This window comes from Vulpes lagopus, chromosome 5, assembly GCF_018345385.1.
Source record: "Vulpes lagopus strain Blue_001 chromosome 5, ASM1834538v1, whole genome shotgun sequence".
NCBI classification, from domain to species: domain Eukaryota; kingdom Metazoa; phylum Chordata; class Mammalia; order Carnivora; family Canidae; genus Vulpes; species Vulpes lagopus.
In genome coordinates, this window is record NC_054828.1 from 73,493,567 (window position 1) to 73,512,354 (window position 18,788).

The window sequence follows — 18,788 nt, forward strand, 5'->3', positions numbered from 1 at the left end:
CCAGGCATAGGGCGCACAGGCCACCACCCCAGACAAGTTCAAAGTTAGGGACTATCTCCTACAATGAAGAAGACTCAGACCACAAAGCTGAGCTGCTCTTAAGCATTCTAACTCCTCTGAATGCCACAAAGTCCTGTGGTTCGGGTGTCTGGTCCACACCTTCCAGATGCAGACAGCCAGGTGGCCATCTTCAACGGGCACTAAAATCATGTTCTTTCATCCTCCCAGAAAAGTTGGGGGTGGTGGGAGGTGGGGTGGGGGAACAGGCCAGCAGTGCAAAGAGACACATTAATAATTTTATTAAGTTTGCCATACAAAGAATATGCCATGGGAAAAAAACATCAGAACCAGAGGGCCTATCAAAATCATCTGGTCTGATCCCCTCATTTTACAGATGAGGAATGTGGGTGAGGAACGCCAGAACAGCATTCTGGACAGTGCCAGCATGTCAGCCCCGTCCTGATACATGACACACAGAGATCAGGCTTCTAGGTTTTGAGCCAAGTAGAACCTGAAGACTTGATCCATGTTTACTCTGAATGTTTCTGTGCCCCACAATACCACATTCTGATGGTTATCTCCTTCTGGAGGCTGCAGGAAGAGCCCTAAGGAAAACACAATGAGTGTCAGGGTCACTCAGAGCCAGGAACACAGAGTGATTGTGGAGCAGAGGGTGCAGAGGGTTTAGGGGAAGAATTCAATCACTCCCCCCAAAGAGTCCTGATCACCCCTTTCCCCCAGACAACATACAGTCAGATTCCAAAGCCTCAGGGTAAATATGCTTGCCCTCCTGAGGGTCAGATCAGGTTTGGAGGAGGAAGGAAGAGAAGCAGGTAGAAGAAAAAGAAAAAGGTTTACTTCCATTGGGAACACATTTTTCTCAGCATGGAGCAAATCCAAACACCACAAGAGAAGGCTGTAAGACTCTGGTATTAAATCAATTGTGGGATGTATGGAAAAGCACCAATAATTTAGTAAAATAAATACAATCAGAGTTTCATAAAGATTGATATAACCCAGCGAAAACAGTTTTTAGGCTCTTGAGCAAGAAGACTGAGGTGTATCTTGCACTCACTGCATCTTAGGAGGAAACCTAAAAAGATGTTGGGAGCCTTCCCAGCAGAGAGAAGTCACACACGACCATCCTTGGCCCTACAGTATCTGTCCACTAAGAGCTACTCCTGGAATGTACATTTCCTTCTCCCAGGAAGACCAGGCTGGCCAGTCAAAGCTGAGGCTCACTGACTTGGCCCAGGCCATGACAGGTCCCCCATGTCAATCTGTAGGCCTGGGTGGCAGGGCTGAGGGCGGAGCAAGTAGAAAAACAAACAATGTGTTACTAAGAACTGATCTGTGTTTGTAGAGGGAACTTCATTCCCCCGGGACACCCTCCCAGTGAGGTGGACATCGGTGCCTCTGGCTTTTAGGGGGAGGCAAATATTGTCACCTCTCCTGACCCAGAGAGGGGGTGGGTTCGGAGGCAGCTGACCCCAGGCTACAAGAGAAGGGAGGCTCCACTACAGAGAAAAACAGGAACGAGAAAATAAGGATATTGCCCTGGCTCTTGCTGGTGGGTTCACGTCCTCCCAAGGGCTGTAGCGACCAGGAGCTGTTCATCCTCTGTCGGCCCAGCATCCCAGGGACAGGAGTTTGGAAACAGCAGGACGCATGAACCACAAGCCCTCAGCGTAGCCAGGGACTAGTCAGGAAGTCAAAGTCGGGGAAACGGCCTACAGGGGTGTTGGGCTTCTCCACAGGCGAGAGGCGGCGGCAGCAGCAGCAGTGTTCGGCTCCTTCGCTCATGTTTCCACCACTCGGATGAGAGGCATGGGCTTACTCGGACTGGGGGGCTTGGATATCCTCCCACTGAAAGAGAGTCAGAAGCAGCAAGTGCGGCCTGTCGCCCACCCTGCACACAGTCCCCTCTCCCACGGGTGCCCCCCTCAGCATCCTCTCTGGCGTAGCACTTGCTGCCAACGTCTGAGTGAAGATTGGGGGAGGGAGGAACAGGGATGGTGACAACACAGAGCAGTGAAACAGCTGAGAAGTGGGCAAAGCTGGGATTCTTGTTTTTTTCCCAAAGGCTGGGACCTTTCTGTCAATCTCTTAGAAACAAAAGGCCCCCCTCTGGAAATACACACTTGTTACACCTTTGTAATTTTTGCAAACCATTTCAGAGGGCCCAGACTCATCTAGAGGCTGCTCGTGGGCCTCCTTGGGGTTGTGCTGTCAGGCTTTACTCTGACCTGGTTAGAGAATGGCTCAGATGGAGAACAGGTCAGACGAGACACTGGAGCCTAAGTGGGATTTACAGGAGCCTTGTCCTGGCCTCAGCACTAAAGGTCTCCTGCCCATGGTTCTGTGCCTCTTCCATCATTCCTCACCTAGGCCCCAGCACCCACATGCCTGCTCACCTGCCCAGGTTCTCGGTCTTGGTCCAGGTCTGGGTGCTAAAGTGGCCATGACTGATTTGCTTTTCTATCAGGTGTTCCATCCGGTCATGCATCTCTAAGTTCTGTAATACAAGTTGTGGAGGCAGGGGTGGCCATTTGCTGGCTAGCCATTTGTGACATTTCACTAGCTCACTTGGGCTCTCTGCCTCTGTTTGTGCCACTGTCACTGCCACCCCTACCATGCATGCCACGGCCAGGGTGCCCTCTGCCCTCATCCCTCGTCTTTACACCACTCTGGATCATCCTCTTCCTCTGGTTGCCACTCCTGCTCTCCTTCCCTCAAGGACTGAGTACAATACTGATCGTTCCCTGCTGTCCTCCCCAGCTTCTGGGAAAGGCGGAGGGTAGACTAAGAACTTATGAGCTGGTATGCCTGGGTGGCTCAGCAGTTGAGTGTCTGCCTTTGGCTTAGTGTATGATCCTGGGGTCCCAAGATCGAATCCCACATCAGGCTCCCTGCATAGAGCCTCCTTCTCCCTCTGCCTATGCCTCTGCCTCTCTGTGTGTGTGTCTCTCATGAATAAATAAATAAAATCTTTAAAAAAAAAAAAAAAGAACTCATGAACTGGTCAAAAACACCTTAGCTGTGGAGAAGACAAGACCACTCCTCCAGAATGCCTCCTCCTCACAGCCAGCTCCACTGGCACCTCCTCTGCTAAGCTTGTGGCACATGGCTCACATGGTGACAATGTGCCACTTCAGGGTGGGGACAGATTTTATCACTGTGACTCCCTGAAGGTTTTCAGACAACACTGACTCAGCTGAACTGAACAGCAACAATCATCCCAGATCCTCACTTCTAAGCAGCAGGCACACAGGACAAAGACGCCTCTGGAAACTCTCCCTCCCTATGTCTATGTAGAGTTCTGTCTTTGAGATCCTGCTCCCTTCCCAGGGCTGCCCAGTGTACAGACCTCTGCTTCCAAGTAGGCAATTTTCTCCTTAAGCTCCTGGATGGTGGTGTCCTTTGACTGGACCACAGCTTTTGAATTCTGGAGCTACAAAGATGTGGGAGACGATGGGGTTCATTTTGAAATGACTCAGTACACACTCATCGAACCTTGCCCTGCTGCTGTGGAGCCAGCAGAGACATAAGGCAGACTTTTGCACCTCCCACATAACTTGCTTAGGCTTTTCCATAGTAGCCTCATTTCGGTCAATACTGAGCTCCTGATTATCCCAGGTGTGAGGGAAGGCTGTGAGAAGACCACCCAGATGATCCCCGGGAAGTACAAATTATTTATTCATTTAATAAATATTTGTTGACTTTTCCCTCTGCCTATGTCTCTGCCTCTCTCTCTCTCTCATGAAAAGAAAAATATTTGTTGAGTGTTTACTATGTAACAAACTCTGTTCTAGACTCTGGGAACAGTAGTGAACCAAACAGAAAAATCCTAGCTCTCATGGAGGACATGCAGCAAATACGCCCTCCCAGCTAAGGGATTTTAAGTTCTCAAAACAATGCTGCAAAATGGCATATCCTGAGTATGTTACCCTAAAGCTCAGATGGGGTACAGTAGAAAATCTGCTGTGAGGTACAAAGGTTGATAATCTGTACACAGGTATGGGAGTTTACTGTGACTTAATTATACATTTACCAGCGCTCTTCAAAGTATAAGAGAGACTAACTCCCATCAGAAAACAGAAGGCAAATGAGTAACACCATAGGAGAAAGATGGGAGAAAGGCGAATTCTAATCACTCAAACCTAGTAATTGGTAGCCGTAAGTGTTTTCATATAAGAAAATAAGCCATGCTCTCTGGGGGAATGAACAGCAAAAGCATGGACTTGACAGGAAAACAGGGCCAGGCTCCTTGTGGTGGCTTCCCAAGAGGGCAACCGAAGCCGGGTAAGACCTGACTCTGCTTACCTGCTCTATCATCTGCCGGACTTTCCGCTGCTGGCTCTTAAGCATGTCATCCAAGTGGTGGATCTTCTCCCGTAACCCAGCCACTTCCTTCTCCAGGTTGGCAGCCCTGGGGATTAAGATCAGAAAGCTGAGGCAGTCATGGGATAGAGACTTGGGCCTGGGGGCTTCCAGGAACTGGGTTCCCTCTGCCTGGTCCCCCAGCGGTCTGCCGTGAGGAGGAGGTACTTGGGACACTTTGGAAGAGCACAGGGGAAGCATCCCTAGAGATCCACTCGTCTGAACAAGGAAACTGAAGCCCAGAGAGGTAAGAATGGATAAATTATTTTGGAAAGCTCTAGAAGGTACAACTAGAACCAACAGGTAGATGTCCAAGGAAGCAGTCCTAATGCTAACACAGGATAGACTTTCCCAGCATTAAAGCTGTCAGAAAGTGGACTGCCTCATGTGTGATGAGCTCCTCATTCCTGGAAAGATTAAAGTGGGAGCTGGGAGTATAGATACCCAATGCCATCGAGCTGTTGGAAAGGACTCTGTGTCAAGAGGGAGGTAATATTTAAGGATCCTTAGAGCTTCTTCACAAGAGTATGTTCCTAAGTCTCCTGGGATTCCCAGACACTCCTATGTCCTCTGCATTTTCTAAACTGGGCCAAGCTCCCCAGAGGTCTGGCGACTAGGCAGAGGGTCCAGAAGTTCAGACCTCTGAAGCACTGCTGGTACCCATCACTCTTCGCTCCTATGTGAGGAAGCAGACAGGTGCCAGTGCCAGAGGGAGGGCAGTGCTCCCGGTGAGGGTGGGGGCCAGGCACAATGCAATCTGAGCCCCAACATCCTCCCCAAGCCTCAAACAGTCTAGGAGTCCACCCTCAGCTCTCCAGTGCCCTACTGCTCAGCCTCCTTTTATTTAGAAAATTAACATTTTTGATGCATGGCTGTCACTTGCCATTCCCATGCCTCTGTTTTGGGTTATCTGGGTCTTTTTTGTTTCTCCTGCTGCTTCCTCTCCTGCCCATGAGCACCAAGACTGAGAAAGAGAGTGCTGAGTAATTTAAAACAATTCTGAAATGTTGCTGAGCCCAAAAAGAGGCTACAATAAAATGTCTGCATTTCCCATGCCTAGACTGAGGTTATTGGAAAGGAGAGAAGATGCCGCCCCACCAACTGTGCAGTCTTAGAATGCCTTAGAAGGCCCTCCAGGTGACATCTGTTGAACTTAAAAAGATCCAACTTACACTGTGGAGAGCAGGCCCAACATGCTGCTGTTAACTTTGATTTATGATTTGAGATCTTATTTATTAATCGTCAACAGCAGAAAGAATTTCCAAATTCTTAAAGGTCCAACACGGCCTACTGCTCTTTGTTTCACTGATTTCTGATCAGAGGGAATCTGTAAAAACCATGGAGAGGAAGGGATCCCAGGGATCCCCTGCAGGCCACTGCTGCCAGCTGGTTCTCAGTTCAAGCAGCTTCAGCGACAGGAAGTTCAGAATCTCTTCATGAAGCTACTCGTTGTATTTTTCGAAGCATGACTTGTGAGGAAGTTATCTGATTTACCCTCAAGTAATTTACAGCCGGTCTTTGTTTGGGGGAAGGAAACTGTGGTGCAGTAATACCACATCCACATCCAATGTGACAACCTGAGGAGTCATGTGCCACAACGGCTAGGACTTCACCAGCTCCCCCTTGACCTTGGCTCTGACACCACGCAAGCCTTTCCTTTAGGCACCTACTCCCTGGAAGACAACTCCCCAGAGATGGCAGCCTCCCCAACAGTATCTCCCCGGGGCAGGCGGGGCCCCACCCTGCGTAGCCACACTGTGAGTCAGAGCTGGAAGATCTGACATCAGCACCAGTTTCTTCCCCAGGCCTGGCCACCTGGAGCTGCAGGCTGCTGGCCCGCCCTCCCTTGCACACACCGCAGCTTCTGGCAGCTTCTGGCAGCTTCTGGCGAAGAGGGCCCTTACTTCTCTCGCTCTGCCTGGCAGTCAGTGTTCTCGATCCGAAGTTCCTCCAGGGCTTTTTCCCCTTCCCTAACCTTCACCAGTAAGGCCTGATGCTCCTGGATGGGCCAAAGGGAAGAGAATCTAGAATAAGGAGGTGATGACAGTTTCTGTGTTTGGGGTGACAGACACCTGAGGGCTGGGGCTCAACCTCTACTGGGCCTGGGACAGCTTCCAAAGAGCAGCAGGCCAAGCTGGTTTGATGGGGCGCCCTCCCCTGGCAGGGAGAACCCTTCCCACCCTCAGCACACAGAAACTTCCCAGCCTCACCCAGCTATCCGGACAGCTTGGCCGTGCCTTATCCAGGACCACCTGCCGGCTATGGCTGCTGGTCCCCGGAAGCCACGTCCAGAGGCTCCTTAAGAGTTCGTTTTTAAAGAACACCCTTCAGAAGCCCATAGAGGGCAGGTGTACAAGAACTCAAATGAAATGCAAATGGATTCAACTCTAATTAGCATGGGCTGAGCTTAGCTGAGAGAAAGACCCCTCATTCCTTAAAGGCTAAAAGGTTTTCGAAGGCATTTGCTGAGGAATCTGTGATGTTTTCCTGGAGCTGCTCAGAAGAGCAGACGACGGGGGTCTCAGTCAATCTCAGGACCACCACTGGTTCCAATTGGCCCCCACCCGCCAGGAGTTAGGCCCTAAAGGCAGGACTCCAACAATTACCGCCTGCATGCCTAGCAAGCGCTTCTGGAGCTCTCCGACATCTGCCTCCTTCCGCTCCACTCTGTCCTCCGCTCTCTGAAGGGCCACTTGACTCTGTTCTGCTTCTCTCTGGTACCGGCTGAGTGTGACCTAAGACAGGATGGGGATACGTGAAGGGGGTGGAGGGGAAAGAGCAAATCTGGATAAAAACCTTAGGGAAGACCCCAGGGCCCTGTGCGCAGTGATGGGAGAGGGGAAGCCACCCTCTCTTTCTCATTCACAGTTCTAGGATGACTTGGGAAACTAGCAGGTATCTCCATTTCCAGGCTTCACTGGCGCATAGCTGATCAAGCTCTACTTTTTTTTTTTTAAATTTTTAAAAAGATTTATTTATTTATCTGAGAGAGAATGAGGGGGTGTGGGGAAGGGCAGAAGGAGAGGGAGAGAAAGTCTTAAGCAGACTTTGCCCTGAGCACAGAGCCAGACATGGGGCTCGATCTCACAACCCTGAGATCACACCTGAGCTAAAATCAAGAGTCAGACACTTAACCAACTACACCCCAGGTCCCCTGATCTTTACCTTAGAGGTTTACCTTAGAGTGACACCTGGAACCCATAAGCACCTTCCAGAGGGCAGACTTCTTCAACAATCCCCACCCCCCACCTAGTCAGCCAGTGCCACCCAAGCTGAGGGTTGGGTGTGGCTTTCCTACAAATGCAAATGCAAAGAATCCAGGGGAGCACATCTCCACATCCTTCCTTCTGAGTTGCCACTCTTCCTCACCCTCACAGCAAGCAATTCTGCAGCCTGCATATAAAGGCCAAAATGGCATCTGGAAGGGCAACCATGCACCAGGAAGAACTGCTCTTTAACAAAGACAACAACCCAATTTGGGAGGGACAGAAGCAGAATTTCTGAATGAAAACTTAAGGAAGAACTTGCCTTCCTTCCCTTCCTCCCATATGCCAACTTCAGGTCTCAGCTTGAGATATCTTTTCTTCCAGAAGTCTCTATGCCAGTGAGGAGTCCTTCCATTGTGTGTCCTCCCCTCTTAGAGCACCAAGTGGATCTTGCCCAGTCACTTGTGTGCACTCCCCTGTAGGTCACCAGCAGGGACCTTGAGTACCATTCCATTTCCAGAGCTTGGCACAGTCCTAGCACACAGTTACTGCTCGATAACATCACAAATGGAATTGGTCTTCATCTAGTCCAATCTTTCATTTTCACAACTAAAGATCAACTGATCTCCCCAAGGTACACAGCTGGGGAATAACAGAGCCAATGCTGGAACACAGTGACCTCATCATCCATTTCAATTCTTCCCAGCTACCCTACACTGACTCCCCAGTCAGTTACTAAAAAAGAAGCCACGTGGGGCACCTGCATGGCTTAGTGGTTGAGCATCTGCCTTTGGCTCAGGTCATGATCCTGGGGTCCTGAGATCGAGTCCCACATCAGACTCCCTGTGTGGAGCCTGCTTCTCCCTCTGCCTTTGTCTCTGCCTCTCTCATGAATAAATAAATAAAATCTTAAATTAAAAAAAAAAAAAAAGACGAAGAAGAAGAAGCCACATAACCTCCCCAAAGCCCATGCAACCCCAGGAGAACAGAACACCAAAGTAGACAGTCTGACTCCTCCCAAAGTCAGAATCACAGAAGGGAAAGCAAAGCACAGGATGATGTGTGATGGGACATGTCCATGCTACACACCAGCCCTGTCCAGAGCAAACTCTCCACAAACCCTTCCTGACAACAAACTGCTGCTCACAGAACAGAAAACCCATGCTTACTGGAAGGTGGTTTTCTCAGTAATTGACAATCTTGCCCTTGCTATCCCCTGGTTCAGAAAAGTAGATCAGAGAGTCTAATTCACTAGCAAAGACAGAAAAGCCTCCAAAGGTCCCATATTAGCCTGGAACAGGTCAGCCCCATGGACAAGAACATAAAAACAAAACCTCTCATTTCTGTACATAATACTGCACCCAGGTTGATGTGTACTCAGCACAGCGTTATCGGGCCATGGGCTGATCCTCACACTCAGCTGTAGGATCACAAAGGAAAAAAACATACTCCTCTGTCACATCTGTCCTGCTGTTCCAATCAGCACTGCCCTGAAGGAACCTCTTCATCATAAGAGGGTGTGTGTCAACCTACTCCAAAAGTGGAAATAACTCAAGAGGTACCTCTTATTGCAGGCAGGTGCTACTTACCAACGGGAGCCCCTGCTAAGAAACCGTGGGCAGGTAGCACAGCTGTCAGGGATCCCCTGGCCTCAGGCTTTGACTCTGGACCCTTTTGTTCAAGCACTGAAACCCAGAGCTAGCAGACACCTCCATGTATGGCCCAAACCGACAAGTGATTCATAAGGCCTCTCAAGATAGAAATTTCTCTCCAACATTCACAGTCTGGTCAGTGCTACAGCCTCAACATCCCCTTCCTCCTCTTGTATACCAAGAAGGTAGGGAACAGCTGGTCACCAAAATGACACATAGTCAACCTAATTATCCAGGCTGTGGAATCTGAAGCACATGAAGCAAACTCCTTCACTACACAGCCACTTTGTTCTGAGACCAAACTCATCTCAGTATCATGCTAAGTCCAGACTATTTAGGATGGGAAAACCCACTTAACTAAATTGATCACTAAGAAAAATACAGGGTATCGGGATCCCTGGGTGGCGCAGCGGTTTGGCGCCTGCCTTTGGCCCAGGGCGCGATCCTGGAGACCCGGGATCGAATCCCACATCAGGCTCCCGGTGCATGGAGCCTGCTTCTCCCTCTGCCTGTGTCTCTGCCTCTCTCTCTCTCTCTCTCTGTGACTATCATAAATAAAAAAAAAAAAAAAAAAAAAAAAAAAAAAAAAAAAAAGAAAAATACAGGGTATCTTCTATTTCCAAAATCCTTCAGAGTAACATACTTACACATCTTACCTCACTCAATTCTGTAAGGTATACTTAAAATGTTTCATTTTTACATAATCTGGACCTGATACTTATGTTAAATTACTTGCTCAAATAAATGATCATCTCTAAAGGCAATTGATTATCCCTGTGCCTTCTTCCTCCCCTCCATATCCCTCTCAGAAATTCTCTTTCTCAATCCTAGGGAAGAGAGGCATTCAGTCTTCTTCACCAGCTCCTGGCATGCCTGGACAGGGCACATCCTATCATCACATATTTATGACACAGAAATATTTCACATGTGGATGAACAATAATGGATAACAGATGGTTAACCTCACACAGAAGCCTAGTGTTTGCCCAGTGTACCTCATTTTATACTCAATTTTCTGGCAAGATGAAGATCTCACACACTTTTTAATAATGGGGAGTTTCCACTATTTACAGACTTTGGTGCTTTTTTAATCTTTCATAATAATTTAGTATTACTTTTGTAATAAGTGAAATACTCATTCAAGATCACAGAGCTCTGCATAGTAAAGTCAAAACTAGACTTAAAGTCCTCTGACTCCATGGACACAGATCTTTCTACAACCACACTGGTCCATCCTCTCATCCCATCCACACTTAAGAGGTGCCCACCTTACGACAGGCATTATGTCAGACATGGGGATGCAGGGTGACCCTGACAGCGACAGTCCCTGCCTGCATGGTGCCTAGAGCCCAGTAATTTTTACTGTGGTACTCAGAGAAATGATTCGAATTACCTGCTATCCTAGACCAGCACCACCACTCAACTTCAGTAGAGAACCAAGTGCCAACCTTTAAACTATGGGCTAGCCTTCAACAGCAAAAAATATAAATGTCCAGGAATGCAAAAAAGCAGATGGGAAGGTGCCCAGGCCTCAAAGCCTAGCTGTTCCAGTGGATGGCACACAGCCAGAAAGACATGAAGTCCATGAAAAGTCACTGGCACCTGTATCCAGCAGCCCAACACTTGGGGTACCTTCTTTTTGAATCCCAAATCTCACCTCAAAAGCCACACGGTCTGACTGGTGCTGCCGCTCAGCCTCCTGCAGCTTGACCAGCAGGTCCTGCACGGTCTTCCTCAAGCTCTTGACATCTTCGTTTATACAGCCGTCGACCTATAACCAGAGAAGGGAAGAGAAGCTGAAGGCACGGTGCTTGTGTAAGAGAAGGTCCGCCACCACATATGCTTGCGCCCTCTTGTCCAGACCACTCTCACATCACTCAGGGGGAGAGTCAGTCTTAGACACCCAGGAGCTCTGAGTTATTCACACGAAATCACTCTCTTCATATCCTAAGGAACTCAGCTAGCCTCAAATCATCTGATGATTTTAGAAGACACTCAGTAATCTTTATACAGGTGTCAACTGATTAGCAGGTATGCTTATGCCATCCTCACATATATGTCCTGCTTCCATAGATTAGAGTGTTCTGAGAGCAGGGACGTGTTCTCCTTTAGACCATAGTGCCCCCAGGGCAGGGGTTATGCCATATGCACCATGAGAGGTGCATCCCCAGGCACACCTTTGGTCTTCCTTGCATCTAGCACAAAGATTAGCATATAAAGGGTTACTGACGGGACAGGCAGGTTTAGAGCAAAAGCACCCAATGAGTCCAGGAATCTGATTTGATGTGAGAAAAGGTGTCCTCATTGAGGTTACAGTGAGTCTCTCCCCAGACACACCCAACCGTGGGCTGGTGGTTAGCGCTGAGCTGGCATGTGGGGTCTTGCCCCCATGCCACACAGGCATCAGGCGTTTCAGTTACCAGCTCCCAGCGGGTCTGACTGAAACATCTCTCCCTGTCTTGCACATTAGGAAGCACGGAACTTTCAACTGGGAGGCAGACAACAGGGTCTCGGCGGCTGTGCAATCACTAAGCCCAGCAGGTCTTCATTTCTCTGTGCAGCAGCAAGAAGACTCCTTATCATGCCCTGCCTTATAGGCTGCCTCAAAAATAAGATAATACCCAGCAGGGCTTAGAGCTTCTGAGAAGAAAGAGCTGAATATATAGCACCAGGCGCTATTGGAACCTGTTGCCAGCAGCATATTTGCCAAATATGGGTGATTCAGAAGGAGGGGAAAAAAATCCAAATTGCAAGTTTACCATGAATGGCTAGAACTACAACATGCCAAAATCTAGCCATCAGGATGTTATCTGGTCAACTCGCCCTAAGCTTATCGGTACCTAAGCTGCTGGGCAGTGAGAATGACTGAAAAGGCTCCTGGAGCATTACTACCATGTGCTTATTTCAAATGGTGCTCTTATAAAACTTGTTTAATGACATGGAAAAGTTTCATGTTAAAATATGAAGAGAAAAAAAGTTATAAAACTATACACATTGGAGTTAGAAACACACTAGGTTTAGGCATAGCAATGTGGCTAGATCCTAAGAACATGGTGTTGGGTAAAAAGGGAAACATGGAAATATAGCACAAATCCATTATGAAAACTGAAAACATACTAATAGGCATATTTAAATCATACATTGAATATATTAGAATGTATACCTTTTGGCTGGGGAGGGGAGGAGCAAAAAAAAAAAAAACCCTAAAAAATGTTAAAGGCCTTTATGACATGAGATGATAATATGCCTTGAACAGATGGGTAGATCTGATTCAGCCCTACACTGAAGGGCCAGAAAAAAACCAATCCAAAAACAAAACAAAACAAACCCCAGTCAAACAAAAAAAAACAAACAGAAAGAAATACTATATACAGTTTAATCTTGCTATTGAAATACTATTTGCATTTTAAACTGTGGTTTTTCTCTGGGTGGATCTGAGTGACATTTTTTTTTTCTTCTCTCACTTTTCTGTGTTTCTGAATTTCATAAATTTTCTACAATAACATATCTTATTATATAATCACAAAAAATGGACTGCCCAGGTGGCTCAGTGATTGAGCATCTGCCTTCAGCTCAGGGCGTGATCGCGGGGTCCTGGGATGAGTCCCACATCGGGCTCCCTGCATGGAGCCTGATTCTCCCTCTGCCTCTGTCTCTGCCTCTCTCTGTGTTTCTCATGAATAAATAAATAAAATCTTAATAAAAAAAAACAAAATAAATCTTAATAAAAATAACAAAAAATATAACAAATGCTTTTTTTTTTTTTTTTAAACAAGTATAGCCATGTTTATTTGTTAATTATACTGCAATAAAGCTGGGGGAAATTTTTTTCAAAAAGGACAGCCACAATGAGCACTGGGTAATGCATAGGATTGTTGAATCACCTAAAACTAATATAACACTATATGTTAACTATGCTGGAATTAAAAATAAAATAAAATAAAAATAAACAAACAAATAAGCACAGCCATGGAAAGAAATACTACTATGTCATTATTCGAAAGAATGAGGGAGGTGCCCGGGTGGCTCAGTGGGTTGAGCAGCTGCCTTTGGCTCAGGCCCTGATCCCAGGGTCCTGGGACTGAGCCCCACTTGGGGTTCCTTGCTGCTCAGCAGCGAGTTTGCTTCTCCCTCTCCATCCCCCTGCCAGTTCCTTCAATAAATAAATAAAATGTAATAAAAGTTGCATGTTGTACCCACTGAGCCAGCAGTCTGTATCTCAGATCAACTAAATTACAATCTCTAATTGCTTCTCGGCCTTTTGGCTAAGATCATGTGAAATTACAATCTCTAGGGCTGGCACAGGCTTGTCTCCTTTAAAGCTGCCAGGGCCATTCCAGTAGACAGCAAAGGCTAAGAGCCCTGCTCTAAAAGGATCCACCCACTTCAATCTGTTAACAGTGGACCCTTCAAAGGAGTGGAATTGAGGAAGGAGAATTTCCGGTTTGTATGTTTCTCCATTGTTTGAATTTTTATAGCAAACATTACTCTTATATTTATGGAGCAAGAAAGAGCAATAACAAAGGGATCATAGAGGAGGATATCCTGCTTCCTGGTTATGAAGTAGTCAACTACTATTCCCCCTGTTACCTACCTCAGGTGCGCTGCTATACAGGGTCGTGGGGCCTGGATTTAATCCATTTGGCTTTTCTAACATCACCTGTTCAAAGAAAAGTAAAATGTTGTTAAAACTGCCCAAACAACCAACTTCAAAATGTTAATCTCCTAAGATCTCAAATCTTAGACAGAATAAAAGAAAGAGGCGAGGGACACCTGGGTGGTTCAGTGGTTGAGCGTCTGCCTTTGGCTCAGGTCACGATCCCGGGGTCCTGGGATTGAATCCTGCATTGGGCTCCCCACAGGGAGCCTGGTTTTCCTGCTGCCTGTGTCTCTGCCTTTCTCTGTGTGTCTCTCATGAATAAATAAGGAAAGAAAAGAAAAGAAAGAAAAGAGAAGAGAAGAGAAGAGAAGAGAAGAGAAGAGAAGAGAAGAGAAGAGAAGAAAGAGAAAAAGAAAAAGAAAGGAAGAGAAAGAAAGAAGAAGAAGATAGAGAGGAAGAGGAAGTAAAGGAGGAAAAGGGGAAGGAATAAGGAAGAAAGAAGAAGAAAGAAAGAAGAAAAGGAATAAAGGAAGGCAGGAAGGAAGAAAGGCCAGAAGGGGAAAAAAGACTTTGAGTGCTCTGTGGAAAACCGAGGGGAGGGAGTGGAGAAGCATGTGTGTGGCCTTAAAAGGGAATACTCCGGCTTTGTAGGGAGGATGAAGGGAACCTCAGCCAAAAACCTTTCTACAGACTGGAGATCATGCAGGCTGCCTGCCACCAACAAAGAATCTCCCTTCCCTCTCAGGGATCCTGGGGTTTGATGAAGCAAAAAGCAAAAGGTGAAGTGGCCTTTGCAGCAATCCTTTATAGCCCATAGCTTGATGTGATGAAATGACTGCTGGTCTGTGCAAACAAGGGCCCCGGACTTCTGGGTCAGTCTCAGAGCATATCAGGTTGTCTGGTCACTTGAGAAGGCATCTCCCAGCAGCCAGATGTGAGCGTAGCCATGAAAGCCCTACCTTGGATCACAGCAGAATGAAGTAGGGGGCATGACCACATAAGCCACAGGCATGCTCACACCAAGGAGGAGCCTTGCTGCCACCAGCTGTACAGTCATCGTTTCACTCAGGAGGATGAGGGTGGGGGCTACTGGAGAGAGACTCCCCAACTCCCCAAATCAAATGCAGAGGAAGGAGATATAACTCAGAATCTAAAGAAGGATGAGGGTCAAACAGAAGAGATGGTTCTGTTCTCCTAAGGGCACTTCTAGCCTCCAACTTTAGAAAAACTGAAATACAGGATCCCAGAATCATCCATCCATCTTAAAAAGACCCTTCAATAAGTTCAATATGACATTTACTGATGACCTTCTGCATCCTATGTCCTGTGCCAAGTGTGGGGATACAGAGACAGCAGTGGAGGTAAGCCCTACCCTTGAGGAGCTTCTGGTGCCAGATAGAGACAGCTATGCACACAAACAGACAAAATTTCAATTCATACCACAGGTGTCACCCCAATTAAGCAGGATTGACTTATGAGAAGTTTGCATTTATAGGTAATTGTTTGCTTTATAAGACTCTGGATTGCAAAAACTTTGATCCCATAATCCTCACAGAGAAGAGGTTTTGCCAATAACTTAATGGAATTTTATTTACATAAATTCTATTTTTATACACTGTTTTCAAAACAGGTATACTTATACAGAGGCTGATACGTGTAAACGCAGGTGTCCATCTACTGGAAAGCATTAGTAACGTTGTGAGTGCTCTGAGAAGCCAACATTGCCTGTGTTCTCTCCTTTACTGGCACTGATGTGAGATTCGGCATCTGCTGTGTGACCAGCAAATGGGACTGCCCAGCACAGCCGCTTCCTTGTGGACCCAACCATTGACGATTTCCTATTACCTGTAGTTCCTGTCCATGGAGAGAAGCGCCTAGATCTCTGTCAAGCTTGCTACTTATGTCCTCCTGGAGCTTCTGCAGGCAATTCTGGGCCTGGGAGAGGAGGGCAAGAAGCTTTAGCTTTGGGATAAGGAAAGAGAGCACGCACCAACTCACCCACTATGGCCTGTCCCTGACCCATACTCCTGTGAGCCAGGTACTGGCCTTAGCACTGGCTGGGGGAAGGAGGGACCCCAGGCAAATGGGGCTGCAGCACAGTCCCTCCTACACAAACAGGAAACAAAGCCTACATGAAGGAAACCAAAACCCTGTGCTGCTGGAGGCAACATTCTTGTTGCAGAGACACAAAAAGCAAATGAGTGAAACAAACATGTAATATGGTACATGATGCCAAGTGCCTAGGTGCCAATAGGAGTCATGGTGAGGGTCAGGAAAAGCTGAGGAAAAGAGGTTGGCAGTTTAGAGAGGATGGCTAGGGTACAGTGCTAGGCACATAGTAGTTAAATATTTGTTGATTAATGGAAGGGTCACAAATGATACTTGACTCAAGGGGGTGGCATGGTGGTGGTTTCTGTATGAAGGAAGCTGATGGGAGAGAACCAGATCCCACAAGGCCAGGGTGCCTTGGTGGCTCATTCTGTTAAGTGTCTGCCTTCTGCTCAGGTCATGATCCCAGGGTTCTGGAATAGAGTCCTGCATTGTGCTCCCTGTTCAATTGGGGAGTCTACTTCTTCCTCCCCTTCCCCATATGCTTCTCCCACCATCCCCACCAATGGTACTCTCTCAAATAAATAAATACAAAAAAAAAAAAAAAGATGGGAGCCAAAAAACTGAGAGGTTCCCACAAGGGAGGGGTCCCCACCCCCTGGATATACTGTACCTCACTCTTCAGTTGGTTGACATTCTTCTCGTGAACCATCTTATCTCCAGACCTCCCCTTCAGGTACACCTGCAATAAGGGAAACAAGACTCTTTAGTTAAGGAAACTCTTGGGAGGGCACCTGGGTGGCTCAGTGATTGAGCATCTGCATTTGGCTCAGGTCATGATCTGGAGGCGGGGAGGCCTGGGATCAGTCCCGTATAAGGCTCCCTGCTGGGAGCCTGCCTCTCCCTCTACCTATGTCTCTGCCTCCCTCTCTGAGTCTCTTATGAATAAATAAAATCTTTCAAAAAAGAAAAAAAAGGAACCTCCTGGGAAGTTAATTCCTCATGGGCAGGCTCCTACACTGCTGGTGGGAAGGTAAATTGTTACTGCCTTTCTGCTTGGCAATTTGATGATTCAAATCAGGAAGCTTAGAGCTGTAATTACTCTTTGACCTATCAAACCTACTTCTGGAAATTTATCCTAATGAGATAAACTGGCATAGCCAAACTGGCATAAACACTCACATATATACGTAAATTTGTACAAAGGAGGTTGTAAAAAGATTTACACATTTTTCTCTATACATTCTTGAATCTTTTATAATTAAGAAAATATTTAATACCTGTATTATAAAACACATATGCAATTTAGTAACATATGTTCAGCAAAATACTGTTTATGATTGCAAAAATGGAAATAGGCACAATGGCCCACAATGAGGGATTACTTAAATTGTGGTACATCATAATAGAATACTATGCAGCCATTAGAATACCAGACACTGGGCAGCCCGGGTGGCTCAGTGGGTTAGCACCGCCTTCAGCCCAGGGTATGATCCTGGAGACCCAGGATCGAGTCCCACATCGGGCTCCCTGCATGGAGCCTGCTTCTCCCTCTGCCTGTGTCTCTGTCTCCCTCTCTCTCTCTCTTTCTCTCTCTATGTGTCGCTCATGAATAAATAAATAAAATCTTAAAAAAAAAAAAAAACCAGACACTTACATTTATAGACACAGAAGATGTTATAAACCTATATTAAATCATTAAAGTGTTTGGGGGGGGGGAGCGAGCAAATTGTAGAATACAGTGTATATAATAGTATATAAAACAATTTAATTTTTGAAAAAATACAAATATAAAAATGTCTGAGAGGATACCCAATAAAGTAGTAATAATGATTACATCAGTAGAATTATGGGGTAGTTTTGCTTTCTTTAAGGGCCATGCAATGACTTTGAATAAGAAAAAGAAATTAATTAAAGGCATCCAGATTGAAAAGAAAGAGGAAAAACTATCTCCATTTGCAGATGAAGTGATCATGTATATAGAATACTGTAAGGAATCTACTAAAAAACTATCAGAGGTTGTAGCAAGGTTGTAGGATATAAGATCAATATACAAAAAATAATTGTATTTCTATACACTACCAAGGAACAATCGGAAATGAAATTTAAAAACAATTCTACTTATGAGAGCAACAAAAAGAAAAAAATACTACATGGATGGAACTGGAGGGTATTATGCTAAGCGAAATAAAAGATAAAAGTCAGCGATTTTGTCAGAGAAAGACAAATATCATATAATTTCACTCTTATGTGGAATTTAAGAAATAAAACAGATGAACATAGAGAAGGAAAAATAAGATAAAAACAGAGAGGGGAAGAGCAGGAGCGCCTGAGTGGCTCAGTGGATTAAGCTTCCCCCTTCAGCTTAGGTCATGATCCCAGGGGTCCTGGGATGAAGCCCCAGCATATGGCTCCCTGCTCCACAGGGAGCCTGCTTCTCCCTCTTCCTCTGCCTGCCACTCCCCCTGCTTGTTCTCTCTCTCTTGCTCTCTTTATAAAATCTTTAAAAAAAAAAAAACAAAAAACAAAAACAGAGGAAGGCAAACCATAAGAGACTCTAGACTCTAGGAAACAAACTGAAGGTTGCTGGAGGGGAGGTGGGTAGGGGGATGGGGTAACAGGGTGATGGGAATTCGGAGGGCACAGAATGTAATGAGCACTGAGTGTTCTATGCAACTAAATTCTACACCTGAACTAATAATACACTATATGTTAACTGAATTGAATTTAAAATAAAAATTTAAAAAGAAAAAAAATACTTAGAAATGAATTTAACAAAGTTCAAGACCTATATTCTGAAAATTATAGACACTGTTGAAAAAAAAAAAGGAGGCCTAAAAAAATGAACAAACATCCCATTTTCATGGATTGGAAAACTTGATATTGTTAAAATGGTGTTACT

General features: G+C 46.2%; 1 protein-coding gene across 4 annotated transcripts in view; it reads right to left on the bottom strand.

Annotated features, from left to right (window-relative positions):
• Positions 1 to 274: 274 nt before the first annotated feature.
• The window catches only part of TUFT1 (tuftelin 1), a 47,011-nt gene continuing 28,497 nt past the window's right edge, over positions 275 to 18,788 (bottom strand). For all 4 annotated transcript variants that reach the window (XM_041756457.1, XM_041756455.1, XM_041756454.1 and 1 more), the window contains 10 exons: positions 16,560 to 16,628; positions 15,683 to 15,772; positions 13,832 to 13,897; positions 10,895 to 11,008; positions 6,987 to 7,115; positions 6,285 to 6,379; positions 4,324 to 4,429; positions 3,368 to 3,451; positions 2,415 to 2,515; positions 275 to 1,866 (listed from right to left, as the gene is read on the bottom strand). In XM_041756457.1, the coding sequence (XP_041612391.1) occupies positions 1,800 to 1,866; positions 2,415 to 2,515; positions 3,368 to 3,451; positions 4,324 to 4,429; positions 6,285 to 6,379; positions 6,987 to 7,115; positions 10,895 to 11,008; positions 13,832 to 13,897; positions 15,683 to 15,772; positions 16,560 to 16,628 (921 nt within the window). In that variant the 3' untranslated portion in view covers positions 275 to 1,799. The remainder of the gene's footprint in view (positions 1,867 to 2,414; positions 2,516 to 3,367; positions 3,452 to 4,323; positions 4,430 to 6,284; positions 6,380 to 6,986; positions 7,116 to 10,894; positions 11,009 to 13,831; positions 13,898 to 15,682; positions 15,773 to 16,559; positions 16,629 to 18,788) is intronic.